This window comes from Lissotriton vulgaris, chromosome 5 (assembly GCF_964263255.1).
Source record: "Lissotriton vulgaris chromosome 5, aLisVul1.2, whole genome shotgun sequence".
Taxonomy (NCBI): domain Eukaryota; kingdom Metazoa; phylum Chordata; class Amphibia; order Caudata; family Salamandridae; genus Lissotriton; species Lissotriton vulgaris.
Window position 1 is genome coordinate 741,613,531 of NC_141693.1, and position 22,020 is coordinate 741,635,550.

A 22,020-nucleotide genomic window follows, 5' to 3' on the forward strand; every position below is an offset into this window, starting at 1 on the left:
AGGGTATACTCAGATGTGAGTCCCTTGCTCATTGCACCATCAGGATTCAAGCAAGCCGGGCCGAAGACGGCTGTAATGCCAGAAACCGGTCCCCGGAAGCTTGTTTCCTTCCCAGTATAAGAATTGGCTTGGTAGTTTGGTCTGCCCTGTTCCCATGATGCACTGGGCCAGGGACAGACTAATTTGCATGTAGCCAGGTTCTGAGCTGGGATGGTGCAGTGAGCTAAAAAACGGTGATGGATCAAGCCCTTATCTGTTGACTGGGTACGAGTGTTCTGTTTAATTCAGATACTCTGTCCATCACCACCCCCTTTTCTGAATCGTTTTGTCCACCATAAGCGTGGAAGTGTATACTCAGATGTGAGTCCCTTGCTCATTGCACCATCAGGATTCAAGCAAGCCGGGCCGAAGACGGCTGTAATGCCAGAAACCGGTCCCCGGAAGCTTGTTTCCTTCCCAGTATAAGAATTGGCTTGGTAGTTTGGTCTGCCCTGTTCCCATGATGCACTGGGCCAGGGACAGACTAATTTGCATGTAGCCAGGTTCTGAGCCGGGATGGTGCAGTGAGCTAAAAAACAGTGATGGATCAAGCCCTGATCTGTTGACTGGGTACAAGTGTTCTGTTTAATTCAGATACTCTGTCCATCACCACCCCCTTTTCTGAACCATATTGTTTTAGAGCAAAACACACAAGATGATGGACAAAACGTTGCACAGTGGCAAGACATTCAGCCCCAGTCACAAATCTGGATTTAATCCATCGTTATTTTGCTCACCAAGCCACCCTAGTTCAGACATGGCCATATGCATATCAGTCTTGACCCTGTGCCTCATGGGAACAGTCGAGACCGAACTGCCAAGCCATATCTTCCCTGGACTGGAATCAAGCATCCTAGGACCAATTTCTGGCTATCAGTCGTCTTCAGCCAGGATAGCTTGACTCCAGTGGCGTAGTGAGCACGGAACCCACGCCTGGGCATACCCTTCCCACATAGGGTGAACTGCAAAACACACAAGATGATTGACGGAATGTCGCACAGTGGCAAGACATTCACCCCCAGTCACAGATCGGGGTTTAATCCATTGTTATTTTGCTCACCAAGCCACCCCAGTTCAGACATGGCCATATGCATATCAGTCTTGACCCTGTGCCTCATGGGAACAGTCCAGACTGAACTGCCAAGCCATATCTTCCCTGGGCCGGAATCAAGCATCCTAGGACCGGTTTCTGGCTATTAGCCGTCTTCAGCCAGGATAGCTTGACTCCAGTGGCATAGTGAGCACGGAACCCACGTCTGGGCATACCCTTCCCACATAGGGTGAACAGCAAAACACACAAGATGATGGACGGAATGTTGCACAGTGGCAAGACATTCACCCCCAGTCACAGATCTGGGTTTAATCCATCGTTATTTTACTCACCAAGCCACCCTAGGTCAGACATAGCCATATGCAAATCAGTCGACCCTGTGCCTCATGGGAACAGTCCAGACCGAACTGCCATATTGTTTTAGGCCAGAGTTCAATCTGCCCAAGGGATCGAAAAGGCCTATCTCACTCTTTGACCTATTTATGGCTTTCACCACTCTTGGTTTCCTTTGTTTACCCTTGGTTTGCTCTGGTACAGCTGCTGGATTTGGGTACAATCCAAATCTTCCATAGTTACAATAGTTTCTAAAAATTGTGAAGATAAGGAATCAAATCAAACATAGGCTCCTGCTCATCAACAACCAAGTCGTATATGGAAACTAAGGTAATTGGCACATGCTCAATTAGACACTTTACAATCGCCAATCTCCCTATCCCATCTGTCGATGATTTAATAATCTCACCACTAAACCTTCTGCTCGCTTAAGGTGCAACTCCTCTGTGCGATGCTGAAGCAGAGGAATGCAACAGAAGCTGGAATGACCCCATGTGACTCGCCCCTCTTTCTCCTTATTAATTTGTGTCTCCTGTAAGAATACAAAAGTTGGCTTCTCTTTGTCCAGCCAATTAAAAAGGCCTTACATTCCTCTGAATATTGAGCCCATTCACCTCCATAGACAAAATGCTAGGCTTATACCAATCCATTGCAATCTGCTATTAGAGTAATGTCCCAAAATTGCCCAGACAGCCCCCCCCCTCTCCAATATCCTGGTTCTTCCAAAAGCCCACCCTCTATTTCTGGTGATTGTATTGGAATTCCATAAACTTTGTTTTGGAACCCAGACAGCAGCTGCACACCTCCCTTTCTCTACTTTACCACCCCTTAACCCTCTCCTATACCACCCATAAAACCCACCCTCTGCTCCTCCTCTAGACACCCATGCACCTTCTTCTCCTTCCGCATGGATGTCCTACCCATCCTTCACCTCTCCAGACCAGAGGCTGCACTCACTCTGCCATGGTGTGCTACATGCAAAACACCGCACTGCCAGCACACACATTCACCATACGTTCACTGCTCACTTCTCCCTCGTACACCCAGCATATGCTTTCACTCTGCACACACTGCACAGCACTCCATCTCTCATGTAATGTATTCCTCTCCAGTATGATTACACCCAGTAAACATGCTCACCATGCACCCACTGCACAGCACTATCCCCTGTACTGTACCCTTCCCAGACACACATACATCCAGTGCAGAGTCACCACTCCTCGGCTGCACGGCGCTTTACAACTAACTGATGTTGACCATGGGTGAGTTAAGCAACCAGCAGCAGAATTTTTAAAAGTTGAGTGAGCTTCTAAGCCTCACTGTAGTGACACAGATTATAAAAGGATGTGTTCCCTCCTACTGATCACTACATGGTATGCTGTCACCACCGTGCTTCTTAATTCTTGGTGAAGACAGTAGCCTTTCACCAGTATGAGTGTAGCGCCTTGGGCACCCCTCCAGGTCAAACAAGATTGCAATCCGTGAGACAGGCGTATGTCATGGCACACACGCATGATCCGTGTTTGCCTATGACCTAAAAAATCTGCATTCTGGATCTAGCCAGCAGTGCAGTTGGGCACTCAGGTCCATAAACATGCAGAGGACTTTTCCGTCCCAACACTGATTCTTGTTTAAATTTGTTTATTGGATTTTCAAATTTCAAACATTCTGCTTTACGCATATTGGGTCATGCATCAACAATACATTCCGAGCATCAGTATGGACACTTCAGAGTCTGTCCCAACACCGATAATAACCAAACAAAGAATTAATGTAGTTGCTCCTTCGGACTGTGTTGTTGGTGTCAGCCCCAATAAGTAGGCTGGCCCATAGTTGCATACTGATTAACATTGTAACTTTCCTCTGTTTGGCACATGATAGCTATCACTAAGGCAGTCTTTTAGGTATGCGATGACAATAGCACCAACAACGACGGGTTGGGGTTAACTACATAGAAAGTCATGTTACACATGACAGTCTGTTTGCAGGACCAGGAGAGTTTTCTGTGGTAGGAACTGGGCCAGGAGGACCACCTTAATTATTCATAATTGTTCTGTGGAATGGACGTCTGGAGATGCAGACAGGTCACAGATTTAGCTAATTAGTGGATCCTTTGTTTATTGAAATCATTAGTCACAGATTAGAGCACAGATGACCTGAGGATTCTAATGCCTAAATCTAAATATGGTGAAGATCTGTTTTATGCCATTCTTTTCTGGTATTGGCATCCCATTGACAATATTCAAGGTTTTATTTCTGTTGGTTGTCTAGTTTTCGATCACTATTAATATTATTATTATTATTATGGAATTTATAAAGAGTGACAGCTACTCCAGAGAGTGTCCCGGGGCTTATAGTAAGGTCTAGACCCATAGATAGAGGCATTAAAAAGCAGATCCAAAGACCCAAGTCTTGAGGAGATTTTTAAAGAGCAAAATGTCTTCAGTGGCCCATATTTGTAGTAGAAGAGCGTTCCATTCCCTGGTGGGAAAATAGGAATGAAATCTGCCACCCCATTTTTTTCTTCTAAACCGAAGGATAACCACAAATTGGAGGACCGAAGTGACCTGATTGGTTCATACGGAATACATGTTGGACATATACTGAAGGCCCTTACGATGAAAAGCTCTGTAAGTTAACAACTAAGCATTTGAGCCTGACGTGTTCTTTCACAGGTAACCAGTGTAAATGTATTAAGGCTGGCTGAATGTGAACTCAACTGGGGAGACTAAGTAAAAGTTGGGCACAGCATTCTGCACAAGTTGCAATCTCCTCAGGAGATAGGCAGGCAGCCCCCAGGAGAGTGAGTTGGCTTAATTACTCCAATCCAAAAGTGATGAGAACCTGAATCACTGTTTTTGCTGCATAAGGGGGGCAAATACAGGAATATTTTTAGCAGGCCAAAGCATGTACTTACTATCCCAGGCACCTGTGATGTAAAGGACACAGAATTATCAAACTTCACCCCCAAATTGTGCACAACTGTTGCTGGGGGTGTGGAGGGGGGACATCCTGTGGCCAAAGACCATTGTCCCAGGTCGCAAGGCTGGGAGTTGTTGGGGGAAGCAAAATTTCAGTCTTTCAAGCATTAGATTAGAGGCTGCTATCACACTTCCATTGAAACACAGCAGTCAGACATGCCTTGAACTGGCTCATAGAATTGGGAGATGTATGATCTAATGTAGGAAGGAGTTGCGTATAGTCAGCATAAGAGAAAATGTGTACACCAGACGATTCAATCAGAGTTGCCAGAGAAGTCCTATACACATTAAAAAGTGTAGAACTCCGTGCCGAACCCTGAGGAACTCCAAAACCCCAATGCCTTAGGTTCTGATGCAAAAGGAGCCATCCGCACTGATTTAGACGTCGCTACCAAAAAGGAACTCAGCCACGCCAAGGCTGAACAACCCACACCTAAGCACCGAGATGCTACAAAAGAATAGACCGTGAGACTGTATTTAAAGCTGCGGATAGATGTAGAAGAACTAGTGCAGCATGTTTCCCCTGATCCAGCACTATCCTGATCGTGTCAGCTACCTCCAACAGAGAGGTCTCGTGCTGTAGCCAGGGCGGAAGCCCAGTTGGGAAGGGTGGAGTAACTTATTATGCTTTAAAAGGGCAGTTCGGACTGCAAATCCTGTGGGAGAGGTCTGATTCACTCCCTCTCTACTAACTAGAGAATCCTTTTTTAATCTCAGCGGTATCTGGTACTCAGCGAAATCTCTACGTGGCGCCCAATATTGGCGGTACCCATTGATTTGGATGTATAACCAGGGCTAATATTTTGTTGAGAGCGAGTTCCTTTGAGTAAGTCCCCATTGATGACCCTTTTTATTTCTGGATACGCTTGATCCATTGCAACACGTGAAATGTTTTCCTGAATACAGCACCAAGCAAGATGTTTATACTATTTTTAACCAGGCTGTTTTGATTTTCCACAGTCCTGAAGAAGACCCACTTAGATGTTTTGCATGAACACATGTTGTTCTTAGAGTCTAAACGTCAGCAATATGGATAGGTGTTCCCTACCAATGTTTCACATATTTACATCCAAGAAATAAGGATATATGTTTGAACATTCTAAAAAGTTCTAAATGGATGCCCAATTGAGTTATTTTGTGTTTTCTGTTTAATGTTAAGTGTCTTGTAGATTGGGTTATGTTTTACGTTACCCACATTTTGTATGACTCTTATTTATGTTATTATTTATGTCCCACAACAGTCATGTGTCTTTGATATTACTTTTGTGTTTCTCCATGATATATGAATGGTAATATATTGTGCAAAGTAGAGTGTATGTGTGAGTTTTAATTTATTCTTTTATCTATTAGTTATATGTGTCACACCATGTATTGGCATTTCCTAGTTTATCATGATATAAATATTTAAATTTGAAAGAAATTCTAAATTTCCCTAGAAAACCAATTGTTATACACTAAAAGGGCGGAAAGCTGTTTATTGATGAGCTTCTTAAATATCTAGGCGAAGGCCGGGAGCAGAGAGAAAGGCGATAGTTGGCAAGGATGGTTTTATCAGTTGATGGTTTCTTCAGTAATGGGATTAGCTTTGCTTGTTTCCAAACATTAAGGACTGTGGCTAAATGGATTGACTGATTCAAAAGTTAGTTTAAGAACGGGTTGATAGCATCACAATTATTGACCAAATTGCGTGGAGACCCGGGTCATCCAGTGACCCAGATTTGCAATATCTTAGAGCAAGAGCAGAATCCTCCAACAAGACGGGGCAAAATACTGCAGCAGTTGGGCCTCAAATGGCATAAGAACCTCCTGCTGCACTAAAGGGCAATCGGTACTCAGTGGAACCTTATCCATCAGAGGTAGGGAGTCAACAATTGTTTAGTTTTTAGTTTAAAAAAAAAAGAAAATCAGAGTTGAGAGCAGAGTTTAGGCAAATGTGTTAAGGGCTGAAGCAGGGCATCAGGATGTGTGAATTTCTTTGCAATTTTAAAAAACCTCACCAGGTTTATTATCTGATGCATCTATTTGAGCTGTAAGAAATTTAGTTTGAGCTTTTTGATGGCTTCATGATAAGTTTTTTAAGGCCATCTTATAGCTAGATTTATCAAGTGGGAGGTAATGCCATCTCCAAATTCTTTCTAATTTCTTACAGGATTTCCACAACTCCTTAAGCTACATGTTAAACCAAGGGGATAACTGTAATTGTATAGAGGATTTTGCCTCACCAGACTTGATAGGAGCAAAATCATCAGCCGCCTGGACAAGCAAGGAGTTAACTGTCCTGGTCCTCCATGTCGCCGCTCATGAGAGGAGGATGCCGACTCAGAGTGGCACTAAACTCAGCTGAAGACATGGTAGCCCAATCACGACTTGATAAGGCAGAGGGTGTCCTAAGAGCCCGGGACCATGGTCCAACAGCCAATGAAAATACTTAAGGGCTTGGTCGGTCCAGGTCTACGTTTTTGCCTTAGATACTGAGATTTCGCCATTGAAAAATAAGGTGTCTAAAATATGGCCCACTATATGAGTGGGCTGGGAAAAAAACTGCTGCATATCCCAAGAAGACGTATTCTCCGAAAGAAGTTGGCCATGTACATCTTAACGTGAGTCTACGTGAACATTCAGATCGCCCAGGGCCGTAAAATTCGAATATTTTCTCATATATTTTGAGAGAAACTCCTCTAATGAGGACCTCTACTCATTTTTACTGCAATATCTCCCTCTTCCCTTCACATTTCTTTCATACTGTTTCGGTATACCTAACATTGTTCTACTATTTGTTTTTCCAGTACCAAGTAAGGAAAATGCTAATATGTCAAAATAAAAAGAAAACTCTTAAAAATGTTGAAGCAAAAAATATAGTAGTAGTATTACACTTCAAGACAAAAATGTGTGTCCTGAACATTTTGACAGAATTTTAAAGTTCATAAATCAAAGCGTGTACATGAACTAGGTAAGGAGAAGGGCTTTATTCAGAGTTTTTGGACAGGCTACACCTTCAAAAACTCAGCAGATGTCCTGTCCACTGTAGTAAAAGTGCATTATAGTTTATGGTATTTTAAACATAAAGAGCAGGACAACCATTACATGTTGACAGAGTACCCCATCCGCAAAACTCCAAATAAGGACCAACATAATCAACGATTTTAGTAGCCTCACTACCTGTAAACAGATAATGTTGAAGGACTCCACTAAATATAAAATAGCCTAACATAAATAAAGTAGGACAGTGTTACTTTCCATTTGTATATTATTTAATAATTGCATTTTTACAATGTTTCTTAATGTGTCATATACTTTGGACATGGTTGAACACATAGTGAGTTTTGATCTGTACTCACAACTGAACCATCTAATATTTCTATTTTTGAAACATCAAGGGTACTTTCGAACGATCGTTACATATGACTTGTTTATTTAGTGTCTGCATACTTTTTGCTTTAAACACACCATAGGTGGTGTTCTCTGATGAAGTGAATAGTTCTTTACTCATTCCTTCACAAATACATCCGATGTGCTTTATTATATGTTATAATCTGAACATCAAACGTTACTTACATGAGAAACTAAGTAACAATCAGCCTTTTCAGAGGGACCTTCATTTTACGAATTCTTTACTTGCTGCTGAACTTCCTATTTATCCTCGTCTATCATCTATTTTTTGTTGGTGGGGGTCTGGCATGGTGGGACGACAGGCAGAAGATAACCAAACGGTGTCAAAAAGCAGGAAGGAACACCTGGTCTGATTTGAACTTGGTCTTGGTACAGATTAATATTGTCTTTTTGCTTCAACTTTGGTACTTAAGAGGTTATTTTGATTATCTACTATCCCTTCCAAAACCTTAAGCAGTAGCAATGTAGGTTTTCTAATGATCCATTCAGTCTGTGTTGTGTAACATTTACTTGATGATCTTGTAATATTCCAAGTGCATTATGTTCTCAATAGTTATTTTCCTCAATCCTCTTCTTTCCTCTCTATGTAACATTGCTTTTGTGTATTTTTTTTCAACCACTTTATCTACTGACATTTTGATGTTGGTGAGCAGGACTTCCAATACATCGCTATTTCACCTCTTGCAAGCAGTAGGGCTAGATCTGTTTGTTTACTAATAAAGCTTTTGGCTTTGGGAATAATCCCAGTAAGTAATCCTATGATGGTGAAATCTTAATATTTTTAAAAACTGTTCTGGCTTCTTCCTTCTTTCATTCCATTAGCTCTTTATTATTGTGTATTGCCATACCATATGGAAGAATTCTGCATTTTCTCTCTCACATCTAGGGTATTGCAGTTATCAAACTTTTTAATTTCCGTCTGGGTTCAATATCCTCTTATGGACAGAATACATTTGTAAGCATTTGAAACTGGCATTCCTGGATACTTTATGGCCTTGTTCTAGTATACTTAACCAGTCTTTTTCTTGTCATTTGTGACCGATATTGGTTTCCCAGTTTATTTTTAATATATATTTCGAGGTGTGAAGAAGAGCCTTCTAGAACCAATTTATTTGACCTCTGCCATTACCCATCAGGTATCTAAGTTGTTTTACTTCGCGTTTAGGTTCTCAGTCTTATGTTACCCTACGTTTGGCAGATGTATGTCTAGGTAATCTGTAAAGAAGAAATTTCCCTGTGTGAGTCTATGTACGTCTATTAATTCTTCCTCTCTGTGTATATGTCTCTCATGGTTTCTGTGCCCACCTGTCTCCAGTCCCTCAGCTGCCTTCATGTGCAATTGATTTTGTCGCTATTCCTACAAGTAGTACAGCGGCACATAATCTGGAATTAGTTTGGATTTTTAGCTATTTCTGCCTTAACATTTTGTGGCTCCTCGCATTGTTTGAGTAACGCCTTTAGGAAGTTTTACATGAATTAGTAGTTTATTACGTTTATTGCCTTTTATTTAATCTTTGGGGTTTCATAGAAAATATACGGCCTGGATATTCAGAAAGAATCTAAAAATGCATTAGTTACAGTGTAACTCATAAGCATCAATAAAAGCTTTAAAAAGCCTGACATTTTTGGCATAAACTGATGAGAAACTCGATCACTATTGAAATAGTCATGATCAAAGATGTCAACCGAACAATACAGGCTGAAAATATGAATGAATTTGGTTAAACTTAAAAAGAACTTTTGGGGTAAAGTGTTTACTTTTCGAACAAGGAGGTCATGCACTTGCTTGATGAGAAATGTCTTCTGTAATTGTTTATTGGGTTTGCACTCAATTTTATATTGACATTACTGTATTAGGAACCCCAGAGTTTTCTAGTAGGCAGTATTAACACATTTGCATTAAAAAACAAAAACACATGCAAGTCTCTGAAAGAAAACTCATTCAATGACGTTGTCTTCCTGCATCAATGTTGCTACTGAAAAATACTCTGGGGCCTTGTTTGCACTAAGTAACAGTATATCTTTCTGACCAAGGTACTTTTTGCACTGCTGCTGTCAATTCTGTCTTAAAATACTCCACATTTTATTATTGCTGTTGTCAAAGTCTGTGCATCCTCAGTCGTGTTACATGGCATTCTAGGTTATAAAGAGGACAACTCTCTAGCAGAAATTGAAGTAATTTCCAACCAAATTGTTGTTCCTAAATTTGAGCCATTCGTAAATCTTTGTTTAAACATATGTGCAGAAAGCTGGATCTGCCAGAAAGATAAAGTGGGTAGCCCAAATTCTCATATCAGGTGGCATTGGGAAGTGGCTTTACTGTCCACAAATTAATTTCTTTAGATAACAAACTAATGTGTCAAGGTGGTTATTCACTTACCTAAAACAATTGGGTTGTTATATGGGATTGAGGGGTTCAGCTTCACATAAAAAAGGTTTACAGTTGGTTTGATCATGGATAATGTACTCCTTTGCATCTTGTAACAGCACACCATATATATGTGACTCAACAAGAGCAGAAGTATTGAGTAGGGTCAAATTTAAAGTTGGCACAACAGACTTATCCAAATAAGAATGTTTGCTTACTTATTCAGCTTCCCTAAATGCCATGATCAACTTTAGTCAAATGCCCAGAGACTTATTTGTTTGTTTTCTGGATCCTTATAGTTAATTCATTCCTTAAATTGTACTCATGATACATTGCTAAAGCATGCTGCAAACCAGTAGAAGATTAACTTATCACCTGCATGTTTACATTATTGATGCTCCAGTTTCGTAGAAAAACATCTACCTTCACTTAAAGTTGTTAGAAGACCAGCTGTATATAAGCTGAATATTCGAGGGGCCAAACTGCAGCCTTGTTTTACCTCATTCTTATTTTCTTAGTGATCTGATTTTTCGAGCAGATTTTTATTTGTACTAACATCTTGGTATGCAATTGCATACTAAAGTTTAAAAGTGATGGCTCTAGATAACAACATTCAGCTCTTCCCATAGTTTGACCATCTAATGTGTCAGATGTTTTTGAATAATGGAAGTAACAAATAGTTTCCTTATTTGTTTTTTGCTTTGCTGCATATTTTTAACCAAAAGCGAAACTGCCATTTTGTTGTTACAGCATACCTCTACTTTAAACCTTTGAGTACAAGGGGGAATGTAGTTTTCATTACCCCAAATGTTTAACTTGTGTGGTAAAAGTTTAGCAAGTATTTTTCATTGCTTTCTACAAATGCAACCAGAGGATACATTTTAAGTTTCCTGCCATTTCTTTGTAGGTTGGGCTTGACAGCTTAGATTTTCACACACCTTATAGGATCAGCAAAACAAAGACCTTTAAGAAACAGTCCTAAGGAGGGGCTTTGGATTCTCTTAATATTTGAGTTCCTTATTTACCACATTTGATTGAGTAGAAGTTGTGTGACACTGCTGAATAGTAATTCTTTTATTAGGATATATGTCTTTTTTTAAAGTTTTCGTGCTGCATACTATAGGCTTGAATAATTATGGTGACAAGCCTGGGATGCCATTTCTAATATGCCATAAGTGTGTTGTGTTATTATGCAAAGTTATGTCAAAGGATTTAGTGCTGTGTATTTATTTTGAAAAGCATATGCATGTAATAGGTGGATTGTTATTACACTGTGGTAAAACTTGTACATGGGGATTTTATGCAGAAATGTATAGCTTACTGTATCATGCAAAGGTTTCCCTACTGGCTCTTCCACCCAAACACTGCAGGCTGAAGATTTGCATTGTGTTAATCTGTGTTAGCTTCTCTTAGGATGACTTGTGTATTGTTTTACCAGCCGCAATTTTGTAAATATTTTATGGTGTTTGGCATGTGGGGAAGCTTATGCTTAGTGGAGTAGGCCCCATTTGGTTATTTTGATGTCGGAGACAAATGCTATAGGCCTGATTTTTTCACTGGGGAAAGTTACGTGCAGTGCCATTTGCCTCACCTGGTTATCATGAATGGTTAAAGCAAAGACAATAGGCCTCACTTATTTTTTGTGAAAAGCTTGTCTTAAAGCCAGTAGCCTTTGTGGGTGAATTGATATTACATGTGTTAAAGGCTATTTAACACCTTGGCTGCTATGACTTTTCCCTCCCGGTGCTGGATCCTTTGTTTTCCCATTGTTCATGACGAGCTCAGCTCGTCATAAGCACAGCTCCAGTGTGCCTCATGAGCAGCGAAGGGGTTAAAGATGTATTGATATTACACTTTGTAAAAGCTGTTGACATGTATTTTCTTTACAGGGAATGGCTTATATTGCTGACAAATCCTGGAAGTAACAGATCTGCAGTGTGATCCGTCTTGCTAGTTTGACTTTCTTAAGAGGAGTTGCACATATATTTGTATTATCATTTTTAATTTGCCTTGTGGGAAAGTTTATTCTGAGGCTGTAGGCCGAGTTGTTTATAGTGACAAGCCAGTGGGAAAGTATGTTGGCCTGATTGGTTCATTGGTAAACTTTGGTCAGTTGTCGTGTATGTGATGTGTTTATTATGAAATGTTAGAACAAAAGTAGCAGGCTTCCTTATTTATAGTTAAAAACAGTATACCTTTTTATGGGTGGATGGTAATTATGCTGTGTTGTTGTGTTTACAAAATGTAGAGAATAATTTTGATACATGGATATGGCCGACAAGTTCTCGTAATCAAAATAGGTTTATTAAAATACATATATAGAGGGACTTTGGGTCACCTTCTTTAGCTATTGGTTTGAGTGTCATTCACATTCTGTTTACATCTGTAACCGCATTTCGCATGGGGCAGTGGATTGGCCCACTTTCCTTTGGGTCTACAATCCTTTGAGTGACAGCGTTTTGCTTGATCACATGTGCACAACTGCCTGAAATGGAGTGTAGAGTGCACAGTGTGGTGTTAGCAGCCTGCTGTGGGTTTGAACATATGGCATGGCAGCAAGCCAAGCTCTGTTGCCAGAATGCCATGTGCAGTGTGGAGTTGGCTCTTTCTGTGGGGGTTTGCTCCTGGGTCTGGTCACAGGCCAGGCCCTGCTTATGCGGTGGGGGGTTGGTTTTATGTATGATAATAAATATTAATTTACTATAAAAAAAGTAGAAAGTCACAGAAAAAAACAAAGGTTAAAGCAACGTTATAGTGAGGTGTGATAAAAAGATCTGCTTCTGTTTAAAAAAAAAAGTAAATAAACCTTACAAATTCAATGGAAAAAAACAAAGGTTAAAATGATGTTATAGTTAGGTGAGTATGCCTGTGACAACATTAGCGCTTTGAACACAAACAAAGAAAACGTTATATGTAGTAGGGCTAACTATAACTTGCGCCCCGCCATGCACTGCTTATGACCTCACATATGACGTAATTCATGACATATTCTTTAACATCAATAATGACTTCACTGATGACATCTCAAATGACATCATTGATGATTGCACTAATGACTTATTGGCATGTTTCTACTCAGTCTGTTGATGAGCAAGAATTTCTGGGCACCTTTCCCATAGATAATCTTTGAGAGGCTTTATGGGCACGTGATAACCCACCATCTTGGGAAGGGTGCCACTGCCAGATTAAACTCTTAAAGTATTGAGACATATTGTTGCTGAACTGATGCCTGAAGTTAGATTAGATTAGAATATTTATAAAGCGCATGGCTGCCTCAGCAATGAGGCATCCCAGCGCTGAAAGCTAGACTCAGCAGAGAATAGAACATAAGGAAGTGTTCCTGGAACAGAGCAGAAACAGGATAGAGTCATTTAGACCTGGGAAAAAAGTCAGGTCTTCACAAGCCGTCTGAAAGCCTGATGGTCAGGGTTGTTCCGAATGTAAAAGGGGAGAGAGTTCCAAAGAGTGGGGGCCAGGCGTCTAAAAGAGCGACCGCCAGATCTAGCTCTCCGTATGCGAGGGATACAAGCAAGACTCTGGTTTGCAGAACGTAGGGCGCGTGGGGAGTGTACCGAATACACAGATCACCCAAGATGTCTGGGGCACTTCCTGTCAGTATCTTATGTGTAATGCAGAGCATCTTCAAGCGAATACACTGTTCAAGAGACAGCCAGTGCAGGCGGCGGAGCAGATTAGATGTATGGCTGAATTTAGGAATAGCAAAGATAGCGCGTGCTGCCGTATTCTGGTCCCGCTGCAATCTACTTAGCAGGGATTTATTGGAGCCAAGCAAAAGCACATTGCAGTAGTCCAGAAGAGCCAGTATAGAAGCTTGGAGTGTTTGAGCATCAAAGAGGCCCAAAATCGGTGGAAGGCCACGTAATAATCCAAAGCATTTCCCTGCCACTGATTTGGCATGTGTTTCAAAGATGAGATTTTTATCAACTAGGAAACCAAGTTTTTTCTAAGAGGTGACACCTTTGCATCTTCTTTTGCTGGTGGGTTAACATTCTGTATTTTGTTTTTCAGGCACGTGGCATGAAAAAGCAGATTGTGGATGATTTCATTTCAAACAACAAATTCCTGCTGGCCGCCAGACTGACCAATCAGAAGCTGTTTCAGGAGTTGTGTCCTGTCAGAAAATCACATCGGCAACGAAAGTGAGACATGTTGTGGGCTATGTGACACTAGCATGCACATGCTTAATCACCCTTTCAGGGAACCTTGCCTCTGTGTCCCATCTGATCATTGATCCTTTCCAGCACTAACCAAAATATTATCCCTTCCGTCACACAAATTAACACTCCTGATTACCCTCTTTCACCCCAGGATGTAATAATATAGTGCTATCTGAACTGGCATGTATGATATTTCCAATGGCCTTGTTGTCCATTTCACTTGTTTAATGAAACATTTCCATAATTTTATATTTTTTCCATATTGTACTGTTTATTCTTTCCACCTACCATTACTGTCTGTTGACATTTTAGTCTTGCCAGTAATAATACAGTTTGTCTCCTGGTCCAGTATACTTTATCACTTTCCACCTACTCCATTCTTCTTTATAGCAAAGTACGCACCACTCTAGAGTAGTGGTTTGACTTTTGTGGACCCCCCACCTAATCATTATTGGAATCTGCGGTGATTTGCACCACAAAACAATACACAAACAATATAAAAACAAACATTCATCAAACAAATACACAAATGATGAAATAGTTAATTTAAGTTGCAAACAAATATAAAAATCAAAACTTACATTTTTATAGTAAGGTTGGAGCTTCTCTAAATTCAATTATGGCCTCTTATTGTCCATACTATATTCTGTTTGATGCACTTGCCCTTCTCCCATAATTGAATCTGAGGATACTAACTTAATTTTTAGGCTCCAGTTTCAAATTCCTTCACATTTAGAGAACGGTTTAAAATGGTCACTTTTACATTTTGCTTTATTTATATGCACTGTATTAATCCGTTAATATTATTTATTTTTCTTAGCAGTCTCAGACCCTCTGAGTAGGCTTCGATGACCCCCAGGATCTGGAGGCGTGTGTGCATTTAGTAGTACCCCCTTTTGGTTGAAAATAAATACCAGCTTTTATAACAGCAATTTGTAGCAGTTTAATAGCCAGATCCTTAACTGGCCTGGCACAAATGTCCTGAGAATATCTATTATTAGTACTATAACAGCAATGGTTTAGTCTTAAAGTACATATTGCCCCATTCATTGCTCTACAATCCATTGATTTTTTTAGAAAGGTTTTTTTTTAACGAGTAGGTGGGTCATTAATGGCTTCTTCTGTACTTACTTTACAGCAAAAATGTGATTGTTTCAGAATACATTTTGTTTTTTAGAGAACTTTCAGAGATTTACGGTGTCAGGCTTTGCCACAAATTCTTTTATCCACAAGAAATTACATGGTACAGTTTTGACATACTTGCAGTCCAGCTTAATTAATGAAACTGGGCAAGAATGAATCCTGAAACAACTTGCATATAGCCACCTGGGAACATGTCTTTTTCCAATGCTGGCATAATTTTGGTCCATTGACTTACTTTCAAATGCGTCTGAGATTATCGTTCCCTGTCCCACAGTTTCCTTCATTTCCCTCCCTGCAGATGCTTTCATATCTGCTGATGGAAAAATATTTTTTATTATTAGTTTGGTAGTTATTTTGTGGCATTTTTATTTTCCAGTATTAAGGATATCTTTCATAGATTCACATGCCTGAATCAGTCCCCGTCGTCGGGGTGGGAGTCCCTGGTGCATAACAATAGTAATGTTATATAGACATAATTACACTAATAGGCCAGAGGCCTCACATTAGTAACCTATCTGAGTCCTTCTGTAAAAAAGGACCAAACTTTGGCCAGGAGCCAATTAGCTACTACCACCCTCTAGAACCTTCCTGGAAGGAGCCCTAGTCCCTCAGATTTTCTACCGCACGTCGTGCTAAGGGAGTCTCCACTGAGCTCTGCTCAGCTTTCTGGTATTTCTGGATTTATTCCATATTTTTCACACAGAATGTATTCTTGTGGAGGAGTACTTCAGTCCACCATGTCTGACACTCCTACAAAAGGGCTCTTTAGACCCTGTGTTTCATGCAGCAAGTTGAGACTACATGTGTGTGACAGGCATGAGGACTGCCTCTACTGTCTCTATCCTGACCACTCTGCGAAAGATTGCAAAGTCTGCCGCACTTTCTCTGCCAAGACTCTGAAGGACAGAGAGGGGCGTCTGCTTTTATGGCTCAAGAGACTTAAGGAGAAGGATCAGACAGTCTCTTCAGATGAGAGCGAGTGTTCCTTTAGGAGCTCACACTCCTCCTCCAAAAGGCCCAGACCATCATCTCCAGAAAGGTCTGTACAGCCTCCTCAAAAGAAGACACCCAAGTCTTCAGAGGTCCGTCCACAGACCATGGCAGGAAAGAGTTCTCTTCAGGATGCCACTTTCAAGAAACCTTTGCTGGTAACTTCAGCCATGTCTGTGACCACGTCGACAGCAACTATATCTACGTCGACGGCATCGTCCTTCTCTGCCATGACAACTACCACGACATCGTCGTCGACGGGTAGGTCTATTATATCCGTCATTGCTATTAAAAAATCGTCGACGACGCAGCCGTGGACGACTTCTGCTACGTCAACGAAAGTAAAGTCTTTGTCGTCGACGAGAGCCACATCAGCGTCAACGACATCCTCATCGACGGCATCTAAGGCGCCGTCGACGGCTCCATCGTCGACGGAACCATCGACGAAGCCATCGTCGTCGACACCAGCGTCGACGAAGCCATCGTCGTCGACACCAGTGTCGAAGAAGCCATCGACGTCGACACCAGTGTTGACGAAGCCATCGACGAAGCCATCGTCGTCGACACCAGCGTCGAAGAAGCCATCGACGTAGACACCAGCGTCGACGAAGCCGGCGTCTACGCGATCGTCGACGAGGCCATCGATGACCGGTCCAGCGTCGACTCTGCCGTTGACGAAGAAACAACCGTCGACGCTGCCGTTGACAGCATCGTCGTCGATGAAGACAACAGAGACATCTGCTATGACCGTAGACGCTCCACCGTCGACGACCACCCCGTCGACGGACTCGTCGATGACAGAGTCTCCTCAGCTGAAGTACTCTTACACACATTACAGACTGACAACGAGTACTTTAACGCCAGAGTTGACGTCACCTAGCAGAGTCCAGCCACTGCCACCGGCCCATCTGCTGGAGACGGAGGATTCTGATGATGGTTCCATGTTCCAGGCTGCGACAAGTCCATCAGATCTCCACGTTAAGGTCCACGAAAGCTCAGACTGTGAAGATCTGGGTCACGAAGAATGGAGATTTCAGGAGGAACGTCCTATTACTCCGCCTCCTTCTTCACAACCTATGGTGTGCCTCCCAGCATCAATAGTGACGGACCTGCAATTTCTTATAGCTGCCTACAAACAACGGTTTCCGCCCACTCCGCCTTCTCCAGTAAAGCAACCTACACCTGCGATACCTCAACAACTACCTCGCCCTAGACCACCTCCACTGGTCATTCGTCAAGATCCAGTCACTTTACCACCTATACCTTCTTCTGATGAAGAAGAGGAAGTAGTAGAAGAAGAGGAGGTACCGCAGGCGGAAGGAGAAATACAGGATGATGAATGGAATAACTACGTCATTCAGGATCCGGCATCCCCTGACCAGGCACAGGCGGATTCACCCCCTGACCAGGCACAGGCGGATTCACCCCCAGAGGATATCGGAGGGTTTCATAATATTGTAGCAAGGGCGGCGGTAAGATTTAAAATCGAAATGCCCACTCAAACCCAGGATTGCTTCCTGTATGACTTTAAAGAGCCATTCAAGAAGACCGTGCGATCCATCCCTATTATCGATTACATCTGGAATCAGGGGTAAAGATAATGAATAACCCCTCGTCTCCATTTCCAGTTCCGCCCAGGCTCGACAAAAAATATAAGGCCCCAGATACGGCCCCGGCTTGCCTTATAGGCCAAACGAAACCGGACTCTGTTGGTACGCAGGCTGCACAGCGTAAATCTAGTAACACGTCGGCCGCGCTCACTGCGCCTCCGCATAAGGAAGGCCGCAAACTCGATAATATGGTAAGAAGTTTTCGTCAATGCCGGCCCTTTCCATCAGGGCGGCCAACTCACTGTCCCTCTTGGGACGATACAATCGCCAGATGTGGGCGGATATTGCCCCATATTTGGGAGCAATACCAGAAGATCAAAAAGATGAGGCCAAGAGGATACTACTTGAGGGCGAGTGGTCCGCCTCGGAAATGATAGACGTGGCGATGGATATCGCCTCTACAGGATTTAGATAAATGGCAGGGGCAGCAGTCCTCAGGCGCCAGGGATGGCTTAAAGCCACATCATTTCGCCCCGAGGTACAGACTAAGGTACTGGACATGCCGTTTGATGGAGTTATGCTCTTCGGAGAGCATATAGATGAGATGCTGCAGGATATCAAAAAAGACACAGAGACTGCAAAAGCCCTAGGTACCCTCCAGTATAAAAATACTTCCTTTCGGGGCTCCAGAGGAAGAGGACAACAGACAAGAGGTAGCTATCAGGGATACAAAACCTCCTATGGGTCATCACAGCAATGCAAACCGCAGTACCAGCAGAGACAGCAACAAGGTCACTCCTCATACAGCAAGTCTTCCTTTCGAGGACGAGGTGGAAAAAAGGACACAGCCAGAAAACAATGACCTCTTTCTCCCACAGCCTTCCAATTTTTCTCTGCATTACGCTGTTGGAGGGAAAATATCCAACTTCCTCCACAAATGAAAGAAAATTACAACGGATCGTTGGGTTCTCCAGCTGGTTCGGTTCGGACATACTTTGGAGTTCGTAGAGACTCCTCCTCCGAATCCCCCACGTCCTATGCAGCACAAGAATCTGCATCTCCTTCAAAAAGAACTCTCACTGATGCTCCAGAAAGGAGCCGTAAAAAGAGTTCCCCGAGGTCAGAGGGGGAAAGGATTCTACTACTGATTCTTCCTAATACGAAAAAAGGAGAAAAAATGAAGGCCTATATTGGACCTAAGAAACCTCAACAGGTACCTCAAGAAGCAATTGTTCCGTATGGTATCCATTCAAGAGGTGTTACAGCTACTCAATTCCAAAGATTTCATGGTATCCTTAGACCTCCAGGACGTCTATTTTCATATACTGATCCACAAGAGTCACCGTCAATTCCTAAGATTTGTAGTGGCGGGAAGGCACTACCAATTCAGAGCCGTTCGGCCTAAAGTCGGCGCCACGCATTTTTTCTTACAAAATGCCTGTCTCCTGTGGCAGCGTACCTTCGCCAACTCCATCACCAGGTTTTCCACTACTTGGACGACTGGCTCGTCAAGGCTCCTACTCTGGTAGGCGTAACCAAATCTTCCAACGCCTGTTCGAGTTGAGGGCAGTATACCTGGCTCTTCGAGCATTCCTGCCTCGGCTCAGGAACTCCCCAGTGCTTGTGAGAACGGACAACACCACCACAATTCACTACTTGAACAAACAAGGGGGTATCGATCGATCGATAACGTTGTCTCAAGAATCTCAACGAATTTGGATATGGCTAGTCCAACACAACATTTCTCTTTGAGCCGAGTATGTCCCAGGGGCAGACAATACCCTGGCGGACTCTCTAAGCAGACAACGTTCCGTTTGCCACGAGTATTGTATTGTATTGTATTATATGTTGGATTTATTCAGCCCATACCCGAATCTCGTCACTATGAACCAGGGGCAAGTCCAACATCCAGATCCGGCATCTCTCAGATTATCGGCTTGGCTCCTGAGTTCAGAGAGTTCCAGGACTTAGATATTCCTCAAGAGTGCAGAGCAGTCTTGGCCTGGTCCCGGGCTGTCAGTACCAACAAGACGTATTCCCTTAAGTGGAAGAGGTTCTGTATGTGGTGTAAAGCTAACAAACTGCATCCATTTTCGTCATCTGCGGCGCAATTGCGGCCTTACTTACTTCACCTGACTAACTCGGGATTGGCCCATGCCTCGATAAAGGTTCACCTGGCGGCCATCTCTCGATTTAGACGCTCTTCGGCTGAAATATCATTATGGTCTGATAGATTGGTCAAGCAATTTCTGAAGGGGATATTCAGACCATTCCCTGCAGTGAGACAGCTACCACCTACATGGCAACTCAACATTGTCTTGGCTCAGTTGATGAAGCACCCCTTTGAGCCGATTCATAAAGCCGATATCAAATACTTGTCATGGAAGACAGCTCTCTTATTGGCTCTCACGTCAGCGAGGAGAGTAGGTGAGCTTCAGCAGTATCTATTCAGGACCCTTTCCTTCAGTTCAAACAGGACAGAGTCATCTTAAGGACCAATCCTAAGTTCATACCAAAGGTTCTGTCTATTTTTCATCTCAATGAACCTATTGTTCTAAAATCTTTCTTTCCGAATCCATCCACGGCAGCAGAGAGATCTCTCCTCTCCTTAGACCTCAAGAGATGTCTGAGGTTCTACATCCATAGGACGGAATAGTTTCGAAAATCCAGCCAATTATTCATTGCCTTTAGCAGGCCTAGGAAAGGTCATCGGTTGACAAAGCAGAGTATTTCAAGATGGATCTCTGCGGCCATCGCCTTCTGCCACCAACAAGCAGGAGACATCCTCTGCCTTCCAAAGCTCGGGCTCATTCCACAAGAGCAGTCTCCACTTCCATGGCGCTCTTTTCTGGAGTACCCATCGTCGACATTTGTAGAGCGGCGACATGGAAGACACCACATACGTTCACCAGGCACTACTGCTTGGATTCAGAACTTATGAAGAATGCAGCAGTGGGACAAGCGGTGCTCCGCCATCTATTTCATTAGAGGTGAGCCTTCTTCCTTTAATCCCACCTTCCTTTTGCCTTCTTGCACATTTCTTCCTCATGATAATGTTTCCAGTTTTATGGTATTGCACTAACGAAAAGGTATTGTTTAGTCAGTGTCTTACATGGTGTATTATACGAAATGTGCTGACTATTGCTTGCTACTCTGATTCAGGCATGCGAATCTATGAAAGATACCCATAATACTGGATAAGAAATTCGTTGCTTACCTGTAACTGCAGTTATCCAGCATTGGTATCTTTCAAAGATTCACATGCAACCCACCCGCCTCCCCTGGAAGGGCTCACCTTGGTTCTCTCAGTAGGTACTAATTAGCACTGTGCTTACGAAAATCTGAGGGACTAGGGCTCCTTCCAAGAAGGTTCTAGAGGGTGGTAGTAGCTGATTGGCTCCTGGCCCAAGTTTGATCCTTTTTTACAAGTTTGGTCCTTTTTTACAAAAGGACTCAGATAGGTTACTAATGTGAGGCCTCTGGCCTATTAGTGTGTAAATGTCTATATGACATTACTATTGTTCTGTACCGAGGACTCCCACCCCGACGACGGGGAATGATTCAGGCATGTGAATCTATGAAAGATACCAATACTGGATAACTGCAGTTACAGGTAAGTAACGTATTTCTTCTGTGTGGTGACTACCATTGCCATGGCTTTGCAGCATGTTGCGTATCTGGGCACCCTTTCGGGCTGATCTTGGAATCGCATCCGTCAGACTGGAGGGGCCATAGTTTGCTATGTCTTGTGATTGTCCAGTGTTCATTTTTCAATGATTTGTGTATTAGTGTGAAAGTAAATTGATTAAATATAGAAAGATCCAAATTGTGGGTGTGTCACGTTATGAATTGTCAATTGCTCAGTTAGAGAATCTTGGTTATTATATATACATTCCAAACCAGGTCTTTTTTATGATGAGACTCATGCTTTCTTTTTCCTACTTGTTTCTTCGGTATAAAATGATCAAGTATGTGACAGTGCCATTGATTTGGTAGT

At 42.4% G+C, this 22,020-nt stretch overlaps 1 protein-coding gene across 3 annotated transcripts in view; it reads left to right on the plus strand.

Moving 5' to 3' along the window:
• DNAJC16 (DnaJ heat shock protein family (Hsp40) member C16) overlaps positions 1-22,020 on the plus strand; it is a 296,465-nt gene that overhangs the window by 153,411 nt on the left and 121,034 nt on the right. For all 3 annotated transcript variants that reach the window (XM_086922178.1, XM_086922179.1, XM_086922177.1), the window contains exon 8: positions 14,192-14,322. In XM_086922178.1, coding sequence (XP_086778304.1) covers positions 14,192-14,322 — 131 coding nt within the window. The remainder of the gene's footprint in view (positions 1-14,191; positions 14,323-22,020) is intronic.